The 20534-nt window shown below is 56.2% G+C and overlaps 1 protein-coding gene across 4 annotated transcripts in view; it reads left to right on the top strand.

Moving 5' to 3' along the window:
• Positions 1-11311, top strand: part of RNF216 (ring finger protein 216) — a 143827-nt gene extending 132516 nt beyond the window's left edge. For 3 of the 4 annotated variants that reach the window (XM_047089056.1, XM_047089054.1, XM_047089055.1), the window contains exons 16-17: positions 7687-7756; positions 8399-11311. In XM_047089056.1, the coding sequence (XP_046945012.1) occupies positions 7687-7756; positions 8399-8718 (390 nt within the window). In that variant the 3' untranslated portion in view covers positions 8719-11311. The remainder of the gene's footprint in view (positions 1-7686; positions 7757-8398) is intronic. The other variant, XR_006964003.1, reaches the window with a different exon arrangement.
• The last annotated feature ends 9223 nt before the right edge of the window (positions 11312-20534 follow it).

Below are 20534 nucleotides of genomic sequence, written 5' to 3'. Positions count from 1 at the left end.
TTATTTTTGAGAGAGGGACAGAGTGTGAGCGGGTGAGGGGCAGAGAGAGAGCGGGCTCCAGGCTCTGAGCTGCCAGCACAGAGTCCGACACGGGGCTCGAACCCACAAGCCGCGAGATCATGACTTGAGCTGAAGTCGGACGCCCAACCAACCGAACCACCCAGGCGCCCCAGTGTTTCCTTAACTTTTTCAGTGTGCCTTGTACGAGAGAGAAAGACATGGAAATGTGAGCTCCCTTGTTGCCCCTCAGCCCAGCTTCCACAGCTAGCCTCAGCATTTTATTCCTAGTCACCTTTTAAACACTGTCCGTTCTGTTACAACATGGGGACAGGACCCACCCCTCACCTGGTCTGTAGGTGAGGAGAATGAGATTCGGGTCACTTGGTAACAGCAGGGTGCAAGCCCAGGTCTTGTACTAGATGTCAGCTCCTTTTACTCCAGAAGTCTCCTCACCCTGGAGCGAGAGGTCACAAATTTTGGGGGCTCATCAGAAGGTGCCCATGGGGGTCCCTGAGCCCAGTGAACCAGGTGGGACTCCACAGAGGTGTAGGACCATCACTGGACCCCTTCCCCATGAGCGAGTTGCCAATGGTAGAAGGGGGGGCCAGGCATCCCCAAACCTTGAAAGTGTCCCTGATCAAGTTTAGGTATCACGGGAAGACTTTGCCAAGGAGGGTAGCAGCATGACTTAGTCCAGTAAACAGCTGATATGTGTTGTCTTCAGCGAATGCCAGCAGGCCCAGGCTGAGCACTTGACCCTGACAAGAGTCAAAACGTCACATTCCATGCCGCCTCCGGGCCCCTGTGGGGAGCTCTGGATAGAAAGGTGTTTGGGTGCTGGGCCTCTCTGAGCCCGCCGAGAGCCTGGCCGTCTCTGCTCCCCAGCACGTTGTCCGGCCCCCCGCCCCGCCATTCCAGACCCCAGCTGCACAGCATGTGCCGCTCCGGGCTGGGCCTCCCCCTCCTCCCCCCAATTTCCTGTTGCAGGGGGACAGCTGGGGCGGGGGGCTAGGGACTGGTGTTGCTCGGCGATCTGCAGCCGATCTGGGAACAATTTGAAACTAAATCCTCAGCCCTTTGGAAGGCTTTTATGAAATCATTGCAAGTTTATTAACAACAGCTGTGGCCACACATGACCTGGATCCCAGCCCCAACCCCACCCCCAGAATCGCAGGAGGGAAGCAGCAGTTGACTTGCGATTCCCAGTCACCTTTTTAAGGGGAGGAAAAGTTAAATGAAGAAGAAAAGTCACCCACCCTCCCTCCGTGGTCACAGGAGGCTGGACAGCAGGCAAGCGGGCGGCCGGCCATGGTGATCAGAAATGCTGAACAAAACCGGCCCAGAGGGACTTTTCAAAGCTTTGGCAAGAGCAGCGTGGGGCCAAGCGCTCACACGTCTATTTTAGGGACCTCCAGCCTGTGCTGGCGATCTCGGCAGTCTCTGATTGACAGAAACAGCCTCTTTTTCTGTTGCCTCCTGTCTGTCCAGACTCTGCTGCTCAGGGAGAGCTGTGGAGCTTCGTTGTTGAGGCGCAGTTTAAGGAGTCGGGATTTGGGCGCCTTTTTCTTTCTTAATTAAAACCTCTCTGGTGAATTCTGCCTCACTTCCTGTCAGCGACCGCCGGGCCGAGTGTGTGTTTAGAGAAACCGGGCCCCTGCCGTTGGCCTCGTGCCCTCGCCGTGCTCCCCGCTGCCTCCATGTGAAACAGGCGTGTCCGAGGCCTGCAAGTCAGGCCGGCACTTTGTGTCCTGCTGAGCTCAAAGGAATTCGGGGAAAGGAAGTAAAACCTTCCTGTTAAGATGCAGCCCACTCGTTTCTTCCTTTAAAGTATTCTTCCAGATCTGCCGGGCGGTGAGACTCCATGCCTCATTCCGCTTTGTTCCTTGAGCCTCGGCACTGCATTTGGGGTGTGCCGGACCACTGTGGGCGCTGTGCCTGTTCCCTTCGCAGTCCTCAGCGTGTCTGGTCGTGCTTTGTGGGCTCCCCTCCCAGAGTGGCCGTGGGCAGCCAGAGGAATTTTTTGGATGGTTCTCTTCCACCGAGCCCGGTGTTTCGTTATACTCAGCCTTTTGAGACCCGCCCGTCCTGGGACATCTTGACCATGGACTGGTGTCCACTCCCTCCTGTTTCAGCCTAGCCTCGCTCGTATGCACATTCCGTGGATCTGTGTAAAAATTTTCACCCCGATTCGGAGGAGCCAGAAAGCGTACAGAGAATGGAATTCAGGCCTGCTGGATCCATCTTAAAGCCCGTGCCAGAGGCCAGATGGAGGAGTCCTGGGGGACGTGTCACCCTTGGTGGCCGTTCACTAAAGCCTGTCGGGGTGTCCGATGAGGTGACTGTGACAGAGCCATCTGTTCCTCCCGCAGTTCCTGACAGGCCCGCGCGGGCGGGGTGCAGAGAGGAGCTCAGGTCTCAGGGGCCGATGAAGGGGCCCTGACCGCCCGCTCCTGAGGTCTGCGGCCTGTGGCCACCTGCAGAGCCCAGAACTGCCCAGGCACCCCTGGAGGCTGTCAGCCCAGAAGGAGCAGCCGGTCTCTGCCTGGTCCCGATTTCACGTCTCATGACCCTGCGACCTTCGGCACGTGACTGCATCCTCAGAGGGGTAGAGTCTCTGGCAGACTGGGGTGGCAGGGAGAGACACCTAGGGAGCGGGTGTGAACTAGAGCAGGTACGCACGGGGAGGTGGGACCTGAATGTGCAGAGCACGACTTTCCAGAAGAGAACCTCGGGGCTTTTCTGAGTGAGATGTGGATACAAAAACAACCAATGGGAAGCAGGCCAAATATTCCCAGGAGTTCTCTCTGGAGAGAAATTACTGGTGACTTTTTTATTTGTGTTCTATTAAACTTTTTTCCCCATAATTGCTTTAATGTGTATAAGAATCAAAAACACTGTTTTTTTTGTGTGGCAGAAAGAGAAAATTCCATGGGACTCTGTGATGTGCAAGAAACTTAGTAGCCTCACAAGAAAAGCATGTCAGGGAAATTTGGAAGTGTGTGTTCCCACTCTTGAAATGGGCTAAGAACAACAGCTCAGAGGCGACAGGAGACCCGACTACCATGAGCCAGTGAGTCCTCTTGGGCCTCATGGTAGAGCCTGGCCTGCACCTTGGGTTTCTGGCTCAAGAGGTGAGGTTTTGGGGCCCCCAAGCTCCTGTCTGGATGAGAGGGACCTGCTAGCTTTGTCTCAAAGGCCAAGTGCCGGGGAAGCCGGTCAGAGACTGTCAGACGGGCCTTTTTTAAGTTTATTTATTTATTTTGAGAGAGCACGAGGAGGGGAGGGGCAGAGAGAATCCCAAACAGGCTCCACACGGCACAGATCCTGATGCGGAGCTCAGACTCCCAAACCAAACCATGAGATCATGACCTGTGCCGAAACCAAGAGTCAGACACCTAACCATCTGAGCCATGCGGCCTGGCAACCCTCAGATGAACTATTTTTAAGGCATGGTACATGCACTTTTGGGTGAGCTGACCAAGAATGCGAATTCCCTAAAAATTTCCAGGGAAGTGATGCTCTGCTGTATTGGTTGTTCGTCTGCTTGAATGGAGGTGTTTTGTTTTGCCCTATTTTCTTGTATTTAGTGGAAAAAAAGGAGATTTCGGAGTTCTGCCCATCCCAGAGAGAAGAAGCCTTCTTGTATTTCAAGGAGGGTAAGATGCACTCTCTCTAGAACAAAGCAGGGCCTGAAAGTACTCGCCTGTGACAGTGCTTGGGGCAGGGCAGGCAGAGTTCCAGGGGCCCTGCAGTCACACTGCTCCAGAAGCTCCAGTTCAGAAACCCGTGGTTTAGGAGGTTAAGAGCTCCAGCCTTGGAGCTGGAAGGCCTGGGTTTGAACCTCACTGAGTCTCAGTTGCCTCATCTGTAACGTGGGGATTCATTAATCGGACCTGACTGGTGGAGTTGTTACGCAGATCCGGGTCTGTGTGGTGCTCGCTGTAGGAGCTGGCACGTAGTGAGGCCCCCGGTAAATGTTAACTTCCATTCTTGCGGTCACTGTGCTTGGGACTTTGTAAGAAGAGATCAATTGCTTCTCACGGTAAACCTGCTGCAGGTAGGCTCCGGGTCAGGTTGTGGAGGCTGATGGGGTCCCCCAGCCCAGCTCTGTGGAGCCCCAGAACTGGAGTTCTTCCTCTCACGCCCGGTGCCTGTCCGTTAGGAAGCCAGTGCTGCTGGAAGATAAAATTGGCCATGGTGGCCGCTCCGGCACGCCTGGATTTCCTGTGGGTGACTCAGCCCCTTCCGGGGGTGCTGGAGGTCAGTTCCTTCTGTGACCCAGCCCCCGCACCCGGCCTTCTCATCTTCTTTCCTCCTATTGTTCCCCACTTCCAGCAGCCTAGGCGTGTCCTAGATTTGCAGAGTGGAGAGTATCCTGGTTCACCGTGAATGATGACACTCAGGGTGCCTACAGTGTGTCCCAAGGGAACTCCCTCCAGAAAGGTCTCATAGAAGCCCATCTGTCACTCAGCCCAAACCCAAGGGGACCAGTCTTCATGTTTTAAGTTATGGTAAAATACATATAAAGTAAGATTTGCCATTTTTTAAGAGTATATGATAATGTCTGCCTTTACTCCTGAGCATATTTTATGTTTATTTTTGAGAGAGAGAGCATGACCGGGGAAGGGGCAGAGAGAGAAGGAGACACAGAATCTGAAGCAGGTTCCAGGCTCTGAGCTGTCAGCACAGAGCCCGACGTGGGGCTCGATCCCACGAACCACGAGATCATGACCTGAGCTGAAGTCAGACGCTCAACCGACTGAGCCACCCAGGCAGGCGCCCCTTGATCTGAGGAGCTTTATTATTTTTTTTTTAATGTTCTTATTTATTTTTGAAACAGAGAGAGACAGAGCACAAGTGAGTCAGGAGCAGAGAGAGAGGGAGACACAGAATCCGAAGGAGGCTCCAGGCTCCAAGCTGTCAGCACAGAGCCTGACGTGGGGCTCGAACTCATGGACTGAGAGATCATGACCTGAGCTGAAGTCAGACACTTAACTGACTGAGCCACCCCGGTACCTCCCCCACCCCAAAAAATTGTGATTTTAAAAATACATTTATTGAGGGGCGCCTAAGTGCTTCAGTCGGTTAAGTGTCCGACCCTTGATTTCTGTTCATGGGATCAAGCCCTGCATTAGGCTCTGGCTGACAGCATTGGAGCCAGCTTGAGATTTTCTCTCTCCCTCTCTCTGCTCCTCCCCCTGCTTGCTCTCTCTCAAAATAAAGAAATAAACATTTTTTTAAGTTTAAAAAAAAACACATTAATTGAAATGCATTTTAGTTCTTAGTTTCTAAACACAGTGTCCTGTGACTCCCAGCCAGTTGGAGGAAGTTGAAATCTGAACCATCTGACCCCTGTTCTGGGTGCAACTGACAGTTTGCTCAGTGGTCGTAGTAAATACAGTCAGGAAGCCTGTCACTTGTACCACGAAGAAGCCACCACAAAGAAACCACGGAGAGAAGTGTTGAGGGCATCTCCCAGGCTCTACCACTTTCTCTTGACACTTTTCATCCTTCTGAAAATCTTTATTTCTGCCATTTTTCGTGACCTCTCTGCCTTTAGTAGTGAGAGCTTTGTGCCAAGTCCTTTACACACTTGGTGCTCACTCAGTCCTTACAACAGCCCACTTTACAGATGAGGTGTGGAGACTCGGATGTTCAAGAACCTGCTCCCAGCCGCTCGGTGGCTGCCCTTCCATTTGTGTTTTCTGGATCACTTGCTCTCTGTTTTTTTGGTTTTTTTTTTTTTTCTTTTTTCTTAGATTAAAAATCTCTTTTTTTTTTTTTTTTTTAATTTTTTTTTTCAACGTTTATTTATTTTTGGGACAGAGAGAGACAGAGCATGAACAGGGGAGGGGCAGAGAGAGGGGGAGACACAGAATCGGAAACAGGCTCCAGGCTCTGAGCCATCAGCCCAGAGCCCGATGTGGGGCTCGAACTCACGGACCGCGAGATCGTGACCTGGCTGAAGTCGGACGCTTAACCGACTGCGCCACCCAGGCGCCCCAAAAATCTCTTTTTCATGGGCCTTGCACTGGCACCAAAATTAAGAGGTGTGTCAGCTCCTAATGTAGGTAATTGGTAGAGTTTATTTTTACAGTCACACAGAAACCTTCAAACTGTGCCTACTGAACTCTGTTGTCGGAGCCCTCTGTGTGGGTTTGCTCAGTGGTTACTTTGTAGCATACTAAGTTCCCTGCTTTGGAGTGTTCACAAAGAGCCTAGATGACCATGTCTTGGGGTTTTTATGGAGAATTTGTGTGTGTGTGTGGGTGTTACCGGGGAGCCGGACATGATGCCGTGAGGGTTCCTCTGGGTCGGACGATTCTCTGATATGCACGAGCACCTGGCAGCTTCTGACGACGGGCGTGATGGGAACTTAACCTTTGTTACCTCTCCTCTTTCTCTTGCTTTGCTCAGAACACCTGGCAGGATGAGGCTGAAAAAGATTCGGTCGTATGTTAAAAATTCCCAAATGTCAGAATTGGAAAGAATCTCGAGACCGTTGAGTTCGGTCCGCCGTTCAGCATCGGAGGGTGGGAGAGTGTGAGTGAATTTAATAGGGCCTCTCACGATTGCCCACAGAGCACACGGACTCCTGTGACTCTGTCCTAAAATGTTTTATCTACTGAAGGGAATGTATGACGTAGCTATTTAGTCATTTCAGCAGTGTGACTTTTAGTCTCGTTGTTGATCAGAAGTTTCAGCACTAAGTACGATGTCTAACACTAGGAGGTATCTGGTACACACTGATGGAGTGATCTTCCCGACTCTCAAATCTTTGAGGGTTCGTAGCTGGTGAAATCACCGAGTGCTGTCCTGGCTGTGACATGAATGTGCTAAGTAAACACGCAGTGTTTAGTCGGTCAGAGCCTCAGATCAGCATGAAAAATCCAAAGCGATCGCCGAGATCTCTCCAACCCGGGATACACCTGGCCACGGGGGAGGCTCGGTGCCTGGTCTAAGAAACGCTTCCCGAGTGCTGCGGTTTCCTCTGCTTTCCTGCCCCCATAGTGGGCACCAGTGCCCTCCTTACACTTCTTCCCAACTTGACTGTACCTGACTCGTGGAGAAGCAGCCGGGAGACCCTAGGAACCAAGTTCATTCCGTTCAAACCCATGCATTTGATGATACGCCACTCCGTTCATCATGCTCAAAAACTGCTGTGCCCTTCCTCCCACGTGCGAGCCCCACCCCCAGCCACCGTTCCACTGGCGGCAAGCAGTCCGGCCTCTGCAGCCCGCCAGCTTCAGGGCTCTGCCGGCCCGAGGATTCGTCCACCTGCGGTCAGGGAATCGGCAAGACTGCCAGGCTCTGTACAGAAGGGCCGCCGCGCTCGGAGTTCATAGACCGGATCTGAAACTCCTCGGGCCCGGCCCACCCACGCTCGCCCCCTTCCCACGCCCTTGGGTTATCGGTCCGCCCGCCCCCGAGCTGCGGAGAGTCCTTCGTCTGCTTGCCTTACAGGTGACTGAACAAAAAAGCGGCTCTCGGCCCCGCCCTTGACCTTCCAGGTGGGCTTCCCCGTGGCGGCAGCGGCACCCACTGATAGAGCAAGGAGACCCTTGGGGTGTGGCAGTGAGTGGTGCTGACTGACCGTGAGCTGGCCTCCCCCGGATCCCAGCGGGGTCTCTGTGCTGCTGCAAGGAGCCGATTGGGAGCAAGCTCACCCTCTTGTTATTCTTCTAGGAAGACGATGAGAAGCTAATTGAGGAGATCCAGAAGGAGGCTGAAGAAGAGCAGAAGAGAAAGAACGGAGGCAAGCGCTCCCCCAGCACGGGCCCCACGCCAGGCCCGGTCCGTGTGCACAGGGGCGGGGGGACCTCCACAGCTGGCCCTCGGGTGGCCGCGGACACGCTCTGCCCGGGCCCCCAGCTGCTTGCGGGACCGTAGGAGGGTTCCCGCATGCCCTCGATCAGGGGGTGCCAAGGGTGGGTTTGGGCTTAGGAGGCAGACAGGAGAAACCCACGCCAGACCAAAAAGACGGTAGGCCCACCGTGGCCTCTCTGAGGTCACAAAGAAAAGAAAGGGAGTTTCTGGGAGTGGCCGTCCAGGCCCTAGCTCCGAAGGAAAGGCGCTCACAGAAGCTCCACTTGTTCTGAGCTCAATCGATCCTCCACCTTCCAGAGTGATCACCGAATCAACACTCGCTCAGACAGCAGGGGCGGGAGGTGGATGTACACGTTAATCGGCCTTATTGTGGCCTGGCCACCCTCCCGTGTCCACGGTAAGAATGACGCTGAAGGTCAGCTATTCCTGGCCTCGCCTCGTTCTCGAGGCCCTCAGCCTCCCACTTGGGGCAGGCAAGATGGAGGTTGAGATGAGCAGGCCCGGCCCCGCCCCGCACACAGGCACCGTGGGTTTTCGTTGTCTCCTCTACTAAATCCCATTTCCTGTTCAGAGAACACCTTCAAACGTATCGGGCCCCCCTTGGAGAAGCCTCCAGAGAAAGTCCAGCGGATCGAAGCCCTGCCGAGGCCCGTCCCGCAGAACCTGCACCAGCCACAGATCCCACCCTACGCCTTCGTGCACCCACCCTTCCCTCTGCCGCCCGTCCGGCCCGTGTTCAACAACTTCCCCCTCAACATGGGCCCCGTCCCGGCGCCCTACGTGCCCCCCCTGCCCAACGTGCGCGTCAACTATGACTTCGCGCCCGTCCACGTGCCGCTGGAGCACAACCTGCCCATGCACTTCGGCCCCCAGCCACGGCGCCGCTTCTGACCGCCCGCGGCCTTGTCTCGTCCGGGGAGCCCGCCGCACTCCCGGGGCCGTGCCTGTCAAATAGGCATGATGGACCGGGCTCTCGGAAAGATGGGCCGGGTTTTTTCCTGCTCCTTCCTGGGAAGGGCCACTGCCCCCGGGCACCTGTAACAGGACCAGCCTGGCACTTACGGGGCCAAAGAGAAGGGGGCAGTGAAACCTCCCCAGAGTGTCCCACCGTGCCAGTGGCCAGTGCAGGGACCCTCCCCACCGGGCGGCCCATCTCTGCGGTTAGTCCTGGCCCTGCCGGGGCCAAGGTGGTGTCTGCCTCTGCCCCTCCCCCGGCCGACTACAGAGTGTCTCCCCTAACCACGTAGGCCTTCCTGAGCACAGTGCAGCCTGAAGCGTCGTAAAACTAACGCAGCAACTCCTACAGTTTGGAGAGAGCCAGGCCACCTGGACCACGTCCCGAAAGCCAGGCTCTCTTCTCCCTCCCCACCGTCACCCCCCACCCCAATACCACAGCCCACCCAGAGAGAGGTACGCCCTGCTGCTCCAAGCCACTTGGTCCCATCAAGTGGGGGCAGAGCCATCAGAGTCCCCGGGCCTGGGAGCACCGCTCAGGGTGGGGAGGCTGTGGGCCGTGTCCCCCCAAATCCAGAACCCCAGGCCACCACCACCGTGACTGTTCAGGGGTCTTTCTCCTTGGACCACTCAGTTGAGACCACAGAGAGCTGTCTCGTGCTGTCTGTTCTGTTTTGTAGTTTAAAATATTTGCCATTTACTCGCTTTGAACTTACTGGGTTTTCTGTGGCCTACTAGAGTTTCTCTCGCTCGGTCTCTGGAGAGTCCAGTCTGTCACCCACACCAGGCGGCCGGTGAGGGCGGGACGGTCCTGACGCTCGCCAGACAGAACATCTTTATGAAGCAGCCCTGACAGGTTTGGTGGCCCTCCCGGGCAGCCCAGCTGTCGGGAAGCCTCCTTCGCCACCAGCCCGGCAGTGAGCACCTTCTCCCTGAGGTCTGGTGGCGGCAGTGGGTTTCAGCAGGGGGACAGACGACCCAGGCTACACCGGCACCCATCCTCGGAGCTGCCTCCGCCTGAGGCCAGCGGAGTCCAGCGTGGGGGCCCTGCCTGTTCACCGCTGGGCGCCACTTCCCACCCCGCCCGCGTGCAGAGACAGGCCTCTGTGGGGGGCGGCCCTGCCTGGCTCCCCAGTGTTGGTCTCTGTCGCCGTCACTATATCTCTGATGGCTTTGGGGTTCCCAGCGTGTGTGCACAGACCTCAGACAGCAGGGTGAGCCTAATGGCCGGTCCCCCATCTCCGTGCAGGCCGTGCCCCAGGGTCATCCACCGCCATCACTGTCTCCTGTATTTCAAGGGTTAAATTGGGGAGAAATCTGCTAAGTTGCCCATTCTTCCTCCTGCGCTTCCTCCAGGTGAGGGCTTCGCAGACCGTCATCGGGGCGCACGAGGAGAGGTCTGCGCCGCCGGGAGCCCCTGTCAGGCTGCCTCTGCCTTGCTGGTAGCCTGAACGACCGTGCCTTGGGAGAGCTGCGCCAAGGGTGACAGGTGACAGGATTGAAGTACCTTAAAAACATGTTCTCTGTGCATCCCCAAGGGAGGGTCTCAGAGCAGTGAGCTTCTAGCAGACATCCCACCAAATGGGGAGGGTGACCCCAGGACACACCAGAATGTTCTAGGCCCCCTGAGCCAATTCATCCAAGGAGGGAATGAGCCAGCCCCCCTGTGCCCTCTAGCCCAGGGAAGGGGGCTCCGGGTGGGTGGCCTGCCCCTGACACCGCCATCCAGCAAGTCCACCAGAACCTGGCATGGGAGGTGCTGGCACAGAGGGGGAGAGACCAGAATAACTGGTTCCTCCCAAGGCCAAGCAGGACGTTGCTTTGAGATGAATTCTTGGCTGTTTGTCACCATATGCAGCTGTTAGGGATCCGTTCCTGCTGTTCTGAACTGAGGGTGCCTGGTTTCTAACGTTCCTCCTCGAGCTGGACTGTGGAGTGGCTCACCTGTCTGCAGGAGCCCGATTGCTGTTTGGGGGAAGGTCATTGCCACAAGTTCTGACACTAGCGTGAGTCCCCACCTGTCCGCGAAGTGTCCCTCTAGGTGCCTGTGTCCCAGAGGACCCCAGGTTTCTTGAGAAGCAGTCTGCACTAGTGATGGTTTGGGGGAAAGCAGGCCCTTCTGACGGGCCGGCAAGTGGCTGCAAGGTGTGATGACAGGAAACCCCCAGAGATCAGCCGGTCTCGGGGACAGGCAGGAATCCCAGAGGCAGCCTGACACCTCCCCTCTCTGGGCCACAGTGTTTGCTCCCCCAGACGAGAGACTGCCCGGCGACAGTCCCGTTCTACTTGCCTTAAACTGGAGAGAGGAATCTAGTATTTGCACTTAGCAAAAGATTTTAAAACTTTAAAAAAAAAATGTGCATGACCTGTCACTTTGTATAAAAATAGCAAAAATGATTAGTTTATTAAATTCTTTTCTTTACCTTCCGGTAGTAAAAACACATAAAAAGAATTCTGTTTAAACTACTGTGTGTAAAAAGCTTGTACCATATGTAACTTCGACTTTTTGTAAATAAATGTTTGTGCATTATGTCCCCTCTGGTTTTGTCCGTTCGCGTGGTGAAATCACAGGGGCTGCGTGGGCGGGTGGCAGGGTCCTGGGGAGTGTCCGGGTCTAGGGTGACACGGCTCCCCGCCCCTTGGGAGCTGACCTCCAGCTGCCGCTGCAGATCCACAGGGTGTGAGCCCAGAGTAGCGAGCCCGAGGCCCCGGCCCCACGTGGGGAAGGACCACTTCCTGCCCCCCCGCCCCTCCCCAGAAGGCAATGGGTGATGTCTCATGCTAACCTTGCTTGAGTGGCTGCGGAGGCCCAGTTGGGCACAAAGGGTTGGTTGGTTGGTTGGTTGGTTGGTTGGTTGGTTGGTTTCTTGGCCCAGAATCCCCTTCCAGAAGATGTGCTCAGCCCCCCTTCCAGGCCTGGGCAACAAGCCACCCATTGACCTGGAGAGCCACCTGCACAAGTGAGACCAGGCGAAGGTTGGGTGAGGTGGGAGGAAGCTCGTCCTCCAGCACTGGGACACGACGTTATGAGACAGAACATCGAGGCAGGGAAGCTGGTTGCCAGGGGCCACCTCCCCCACAAGTCCTCTGGAGCCACGTGCCTGTCCTAGCACCCCCCCCCCCCTGCACCCACCACGTGCCAGGCCAGCAGACCTCAGCACACACGGGCTCAAACCGTGCTCAGCGATTTAATAAAATGTGAGCTCTGGGGCACCTGGTTGGCACAGTCAGTTAAGCATCTGACTTCAGCTCAGGTCATGATCTAGTGGTCGTTGAGTTCAAGCCCCGCGTCGGACTCTGTGCTGACGGCTCAGAGCCTGGAGCCTGCTTTGGATTCTGTGTCTTCCTCTCTGTCCCTCCCCCACTTGCACTCTGTCTCAAGATAAACATCAAAAAAAATTATTTTAATGAAACATGGGCTAGGGGCGCCTGGGTGGCTCAGTCGTTTCAGCGTCCAACTCGATTTCGGCTGAGGTCATGATCTGGTCGGTCCTGTCTGCCGTTTGCAACTTTACAGAGTGATACTTTTGGGGTTGTCTTTTTGGTTTTGTTTGTTGTTTTGTTTTGTTTTGTTTTGTTTTGTTTTGTTTTGTTTTGCATCTCTGAAAAAAGTACACTGAAATCAACCCAAGACAAAAGTAACCTGCATTCCCAGCTTCTAAACAAGTTCATGCCACCCTGTCATCATTCATCATTCCAGTACACTTTCAGTATTGTTCGTACTTGGCAGCCACACCCTAGTCACAAACTGTCCCACACCCCCAGTAAGGAAAGGGGTAATGGCCATTCTCCCGTCTTCTGCCACCTTTTCCACCCTCCACCCTCGTCACCAGGGTCCTCTTGCTCCTCCCCACACTCCTGCCAGCACATTCCACTCCCACACCCCCTTGCTCTGCCGCCTTGGTTGTTAACAAAATTGATCCCAAGGGACAGCCGGCTGGCTCAGTCAGTAGAGCACATGACTCTTGATCTCAAGGCCGTGAGTCTGAGCCCCACGTTGGGCATGGAGCCTACTTAATTTTTTTTTTTTTTAAATGGGCAGCCTGGATGGCTTGGTTGGGTGTCTGACTCGATGTCAGCTCAGCTCTTACTCTCAGGGTTAAGTCCACGTTGGGCTCTGTAAAAAAAAAATTTTTTTTCAGTGATTCCATACCTTTCACAGGACTTGATTTTCTCCTTTTCTAACCATGGAGTGCCCTCCAGGTCTAACTGGGTCTTTGTACCGCCCGGATGGAAAATTCTGGGACTTCCAACTTCCTGCCACCACCGAACACCTCACTGAGCACCCCCTTTGATGTTTCAGTGGGTCTTCTTTCCAGGAGTAGCCTCGTGAACGAAAAGGTAAGATGGTGTGTGTATTGCCATGGCTTTTGCTAGATTGCTTTCCGGGTTCCTTGACCGAGCAGCCCCCACCCACCAGTCCCGGACGGTGTCCTCATCCTTCGTTGACACACCTTTGTCACCAGGGTCCCTGAACCCTCTCCTGGAATCTGACCTCAGGGAGGCACCCCTTGAATGCACACCTCTTTCTGCAAAGCGGACTGCTTTTTATTTAGGTTAGAAGCATTTGTAACTGTGAGGTCCAAACTTTCTTTTCCATCCTTGAAGTGATAGAGATGTATACACATTTGCCAATTACAGACGTTTCGAGATAGAAAAGAACTTGAAAACACAGAAAACTGTGAAGACAAAGACAAACATGCTTTGTGACCCAAAGGTGACTACTGGGGATATTTTGATGCATTTCCTTCTGGGGTGGTTTCGCCCTGTGATGTATATAATGTCTCCCAGGACCGGTCAGCCACAAGTTGGCAACCCACCACGAACATTAGCCAGGTATGAGCTTCCCAAAGACGATTTTTAGCTGCTGCTTCTAGAACCTTTTGCCGCAGGCTCGTTAGCCTTCTCTTTGGACTTCTTGTGATCATGTGTCTGCAAGCTGGTGCACAGCTGCGCCTGTCCGGCCTGCTGTTGTGTCTTCTCATGACCCCTGGGGGGATGTGGCGCTCACCTAAAGCCCCATCTGTGTGTCTTCTCTCTCGGTCAGGATTTCGTCGAAAGCGGTTGCCCTTCTTGCTTCCTCTCCTTTCATCAGCACATCTTGGTGAAGACAGCCCAGAACTCACCACCACCTTGGCTTGGCTTGGCCCTCCACAGCACCTGCTGTCACCGGGATCACCTGGGCCTGCCTCTTCCCAAGTGGGGGATGGTACACAGGCCCCAGGCCGTCCAGTAGGATGTGCAGGTGCTGGGCGGCACCCCGTGAACCGAGCAGGTCACTTAAGCCTACCGCTGAGGGGGGGATAATGACGGCACCTCTTCATCAGGCTGAGATGATTGCGTGAGGTGGGAAAAGAGCTTGGAGGCTCTCATCCTGAAGAGAGCTGTCGTCCGGCCCCCTTCCCGCTGCCCCTCACCCCTCCGCAGGTCCCACCCCCCCCACCTGCCCTCGGCCATGGTGCGTGTGAGGCTGCCCCAAGCCCCACGCAGGAATCTCAGGCACGCGTGCCCCGTGCAGTCTCACGTGTGCACCGGGCGGTGGCCACCTGGCCTGGGCCTGCCATTCAACTGGGCAACAAGAAACGTGCACCTAAAAGGCCAGGCAGGTGGGGACAGGGGGACGCGGCAGGGGTGGCCCAGGCATGGGGCAGGCATCATGGTGGCCGGATCCGAGACTGGAGCCACAGCCTAGCTCCTTGTCCTCCTGGCTTGTCCACATGCAGGCTGCGGGGCCCGTGATTCTGGGGGTTCCGGGGAATCTGCCTTTTCGATCAACCGCTCAGTGTCGGGAATCACCGCAGGGCCTTGGCGGAGTCCCGGGGGAGGAGGGTTGTGGGGGAGGCTGCTTCCTGGGCTCCAGGTGGGAGCACGTGCCGGGGGGGGCTCAGGAGAGTCCAGGGGGACCTGACGCCAGTGGGGACTTGTGGAGCGAGGAGGCGCCGGAACGGCAGCTGAGGGAGCAGGGGCCGGGGCGCCGTGGGGGGGCCACGTCCTCAGCCCAGACGGCGCATCCGACCTCAGACCCAGTCCCGAAGGCCTGGGGATGACAGCAGGCCAGACCAGGGCGCCAAGGACGCCGGGATTTCCGGACAGGCAGAGCGGAGGCCAGGGAAGCAGGGGGAGACCGCGGGGCTGGTGTCTGCCAGCCCGGGACGGCTGGTGCACCCGCGGGCGTTCTCAGACCTTCCTCGGAGCCTTCTCTCTGGCCCTCCGGTTCCTCTGGGTGCTGGTTCCAGCTGGCCCCTGCTTCTCCGGCCTCTCATCTACCGTCGCGGAAAACCACAGGCCACCGTGGCGGCTGGGAACACCCCCGAGGTGCTGATTCTGACAGTGCTGCGGGTCGAGGGCTCAGCCAGGCAGCTCTGCTCCCCGCTGGGCTTCAGCTGAGACCACAGCCCCCGCCGGCCCCACCCCTCGTAGCCCGAGCCTCCCTCCAGCAGGTCACTGACCTCCGAGAGGCCGGGGGAGGACCCTGCCGGCCCGTCAAGGCGGTCAAACCCAGCCACCCCGGTGAGGGAGCGGAGATGGGACCACAAACTGCCGCTCCCAGCTTGCCCTGAACCAAGTCCCGGACAAGTGGCGTGCACGACCTGGGAGAGGGGGGCTGTGCACCTGTGCCCAGGATGTCACTTCAGGGAGACGATGGCCGCAGCCACCTTTAGGCAGCTCGTAGTCTCTCTTTCCTTTCTCTGTCCCACGTCTGGTTCTCTCTCGCGCTCTCTCTTCTCATTTCTATCAAGATTGAGGCCACTTACCAAAAAGATAACACATGATATAAAACAAGCAGAAAAAACAAACTGGAGCAGAGGCAAAGCTACAGTGTTAAAATAAACACAACCGGGAACTAGGGCTCCCAAAACGCGTCTCCACCAGGCGGCCCGGCCGGGTCCTTAAAGGCGACTTCACCTTCCCAGCAGCTCACATGGAAAGACACATGAGTCCTGAGGGCCACCACGTCCAGAAGATGAACACGTGCCCAGAGCTCAAAGGAAGGGCACTCTGCAGGCGGCACACGTCTCTGCGACCCGCTGGTGGTGGCCCCCTGTCCCAGGCACCCCAGAACCCACCCCCAGGATCAGATCCAGCCTGGCCCCAGGCCCTGTTGGGTTTCGAGGGCCCCCGCTGGGGCCCTGGGCAGGCCTGGACGGGGGCACAGAGTGGATGACCCACGTGGCTCCCCAGCCCACACGGCTGTCCTAACCGGCCCAGCCTCAGACCTCTGGGGACTCTGATGCCTCCCACACACACATCTCCCGTCCCTCCCCTCTGATGGGGAACCAGGCCAAAGAGGAAGCCTAGAACGTCCTGGAGGCTGGATGTTGCCAAAAAACGTTCCTGCCCAGCTCCGCCATTTCCCAGCTCTGAGCCGAGGCCCGGTCCTCCGTGGGCTCTCTTTTCACGCGACACTGGCCATCTCAGACTCGGTCCCTACCATGGAATATTCTCCACGGTTCCTGCCATGGAAAATATTCGGTGCGTCTCCCGCACTGGTTCTGGGTCCAGGCTGCTCAGGAAATCATTGTTGAGAGAATAAATGTGAAACGAGGCTATAAATACCCACCTCATGAGGCACCTGGATGGCTCAGTCAGTGAGGCATCCAAATTCAGCTCAGGTCATGGTCTCAATGTTCGTGAGTTTGAGCCCCTTGTTGGGCTCTGTGCTGACAGCTCAGAGCCTGGAGCCTGCTTCGGATTCTGTCTCCTTCTCTCTCCACTCCTCCCCTGCTCACACTCTGCCTCTCTCTCTCTCTCAAACATTAAAAAAAATTTTTTTTAATACCCACCTCAGAAGGGGGTTTGTGGGATGTTAAGCGAGCTATTGCATGTGAGGACACAGTCTGACATACGGAAGCCACATAAATATCAGCTTAATTGTTTTTGGAATCAGAAAATGTGGCCAAGTGGTTTTCCCACCTGTGTCATGGTGGGTAAGTCACCTGCTAGCCTCAGTTCTCCCATCTGTAAAAGGAAAGGGGTAACCCGAATGGCCCTCCCAGCTACAACAGGCTCTAATTTTACAGCTGTCCTGATGGCCCAGATACCGAGTGGGGGGTTTCAGGGTACAGAGATGCTCCCCTAGAATGTTTGCTAATACGGTGACAATTTAGCATTATCCATAGTAGCCCAAAACTGGAAACAGCCCAAAGGTCCATCATCTGATGAAGAGATAAAAAGGACTCTATCCGTACAACGCAATGTTATTTGGTCATAGAAAGGGAAGGAGGGGCTGACCCATGTTACAACGTGGCTGAAAACATGGTGCTCAGCGAAAGAAGCGAGACACAAGCGGCCACGGATTGTTCGATCCCATTTCTGTGAGATGTCCACCAGAGTCAGCCAGCCCAAAGATTCAAAAAGTAGATGAGTGGTTGCTTAGGGCTGAAGGGGCCCTGGAGGGGTAGGGGATGGCAGCTAAAAGACGACAGTCTTTCTTGCTGAGATGATGAGATGTTCTAAAATTGACCGTGGTGACGGCTGCATGTATCCATGAGGTACAAAAGCACTGAGTTGTACCCTTTAAGTGGGCGAATTATATGGTGCGTGAGTCATCTCTCCGTGATGCTGTTTTAGGAAAGGGGGGCGGGCTGGGGTGCAGAAGCACCACTTCTGGTCATAATGGAGGAACAAGGATGATGGACGGGGCTTACCTCTCCCTGGACAGTGCCCTTCAGATGCTGGACAACAGGAGCAAAGTCAGTGATCCCAGGAGGAGGGGACTCCGTGATTTCCCCGACGCCTTCCAGGAGAGCCTCCGGGCCGCAGCAGGGGACCCGGAAGCCGGGCAGAGACTGTGGCCTCCCTGAGTCAAGGAGACAGACATGAGAGCTTGGGGAGGCCTAGGCTGTGCAGGGCAGAGGAGCGAAGGAGGAGAAAGCTGCCCGGACAGGCTGCCCGGGTCTGTGGACGGGAGCCCGGCGGGGAGGCCTTCGGGCCAGGTGGAGAGCAGCCGACCACAGCCCGGGCCACCACCTGCCGCTGTGGGGACCAGGGACCAGCTCTTGGGGGAGACTCTATCTGGGGCCCTGAGAGTTGTGGAGGCTTTTATTTACACCCCCCAAATCTGCCAGTGGTGCTTTGGGAAGAAGGAAGGCGGTGGGCAGGAAGATGAGGTGGAGAGGCCCCGCCGAGCCTGGGTGCTCCCCGTTAGCGGAGACAAACCCCCTAACCCACACGGGGTGACGTTTGTACTTCCTGCCTCCGTGAGACCCAGGCTTCAGCCTGGCAAGAAGCTTCGAGGGCGATTCTGTCGAGGTCGGGAAAGATACACTCACCCACAGCTGGGGCGGGGCTGGCAGGGAAGCCATCTGGCCACATCTATCAAAATGTCAAGTGACCCCAGAGTCTCCTGCCTGGGCGCCTGGGTGGCTCAATCAGTTGAGTGTCCGACTTTGGCTCAGGTCATGATCTCATGGTTCGTGAGTTCAAGCCCTACATGGGGCTCGCTGCCTGCTTTGGGTCCTCTGTCCCCCTCTCTCTCCGCCCCTCCCCAGCTCACTCTCTCCCTCTCTTTCTCTCTCTCTAATCAAACAAGCAAACCAACAAAAAAAGGGACTCCTGCCTACTATTGTTGTTCCATTCAGCAGCGTGTGCCGCTCAGGACAAGGGGGACAGATGTGAATGTCCGTGAGCGGCGGACGAGGTGGGTCGGGTGGGTCGTGGAGAAGCCAGAGCGAGGTCGGCCTGTGCAGGTAAGGAAACCGCACGTTTGTCAGGAGACCCCTGAAGGGAAGGGGCCGTGGGGGCACTCGATCCCGTGTGTGCAAAAAAAAGTAAAATACGGCCCTGGCGCACTGCCGTCGGGAACGTAAGATGGTGCAGCCGCTGCGGGGAAACCGTATGGAGCCGCTCAAAGAAAAAAAGCCCACTAGACTGGAATGACCATAGGACGCAGCAAGACCCTACAGAATGGGAAGCAGGGACGAGGAGAGAGATCGGCTCCCCCCCCCCCCCGTGTTCCCGGTGGCAGCGCCCCCAAGAGCCAGAGCGGAGGCGAGCTGGCGGCCGGCGGTGGGGCGGCCCGTCCCTCCCACGGACACTATACTCCGCCGCAGAAAGGAAGGAGATTCTGGCCCACGGTCCAAGTGGATGAGCCTTGCAGACACCGTGCGGAAATAAGCCGGTCACAGAAGGGCAGACACTGTGAGATTCCACTGACCCGAGGTCCCTGGCACAGAATGGACTTTACCAGGGGGCCAGGGGAGGGGCGGGCGTTGGGGTTGAACCGGGGGCAAGAGTTCCATGTTACAAGATGGAAAGTTCTGCAGACACCTGGGTGGCTCAGTCGGTTGAGTATCAGACTCCGGCTCAGGTCGCGATCTCGTGGTTCATGGGTTCGAGCCCCGCGTTGGGCTCTGTGCTGACAGCCTGGAGCCCGCTTCAGATTCTATGTCCCCCTCTCTCTCTCTGCCCCTCCCCTGTTCACACATTCTCTCTCTCTTTCTCAAAAATAAATGAGCACTTATTTGTTTTGTTTTGTTTTGTTTTGCTTTGATTTATTCTTGAGACACAGAGCGTGAACAGGGGAGGGGCAGAGAGAGAGGGAGACACAGAATCTGAAACACGCTCCGGGCTCTGAGCTGTCAACACAGAGCCCGACGCGGGGCTCGAACCCACAAACTGTGAGATCATGACCTGAGCCGAAGTCGGACGCTTAACCGACCGAGCCACCCAGGCGCCCCTAAATAAGCATTTAAAAACAACTTTTGTAAATAATCAACAAGATGGAAAGTTCTAGAGGACGGATGGTGGCTGATGTATTTAATGCCCCTGAACTGGCCACTAGGAGCAGGGAAAACGGTAAGTTCTGTGTCAGTGCATTTTACCACCGTCCCAAATTATCTCCTTACTGAATTACAATAAAAGAACCCCAACGGGGTCCCGATCATCTTGGCACAGCGACAGAGGCCAGAGCAGCCCTGCCACGTAGCCCCCCCCTGCCCAGCACAGAGCTGCTGTGAACCGCAGGCCCGCCGGTCTCCCCCCCAGCTGCCCCCTGGACGCACAGTCCCCCACCCCGGCTTCCCCCTCACTTCCCCTCACCCCCGGCTGCAGCTGACCGCCAAGTCCAAAGTGCTGGAGGGTAACCACTAAGGAAGTGGCCAGCCGGTGAGCGCCCGCACGCTCGCTCGCGGGGAGGCTCTGCGGGGTGAATCCGGGTCTCCCGGGTCGCCCACGGCGCTCACACACTATTGCCGTCCTCCTTCAGGCTCATGTACCCCCCTCCCTGTTTCCCGGGGTCACCTCCCAAATAAGCCCCCTGGCCTTGAGTGCGTGTCCGTTTCTGGGAGAACCCATCCCGCGAGCGTCTATGTGCTGTACAGACAGGTTATGTTTCTCTATATAAATCCAGCTGCACCCAGGAGCAAGTTTCATAACCACCCTGCGCCTCAGTCTTTGCACCAATAAATGGGAGGAGCAGGACTCACTACCACTACCCGGGGCTGGGATGGATGGGGACGGTGGCAGTTGGCTCCAGAGGCTGGAAGTCCAAGATCAAGGTGTCAGCACGGCTGGGCTGGGGCCTCTACCCGAGGCCTCACACGGTCTTCCCTCTGTGCAAATTTGTCTCCTAATCTCCTCTTCTTACAAGGACACAGATTGGAGTGGGGCTCACCTCGGCGACCTCTCATAATCACCTCCTTAAATACCCTGTCTCTGCGCACAATCCCATGGTGAGGTATTGGGAGTTGGGGCCTCAGCGTGAGAATTTAAGGGGGACGCAACTCAGCCCATCACAGGACTAAGTGAGTGAA

This window comes from Lynx rufus, unplaced genomic scaffold (assembly GCF_022079265.1).
Source record: "Lynx rufus isolate CCGP_SWC_20201006 ecotype Redwood Valley unplaced genomic scaffold, mLynRuf1.p SCAF_27, whole genome shotgun sequence".
Lineage (NCBI taxonomy): Eukaryota > Metazoa > Chordata > Mammalia > Carnivora > Felidae > Lynx > Lynx rufus.
Note: the sequence above shows the minus strand (reverse complement) of the source record. Positions and strands in the feature narration are given on the sequence as shown.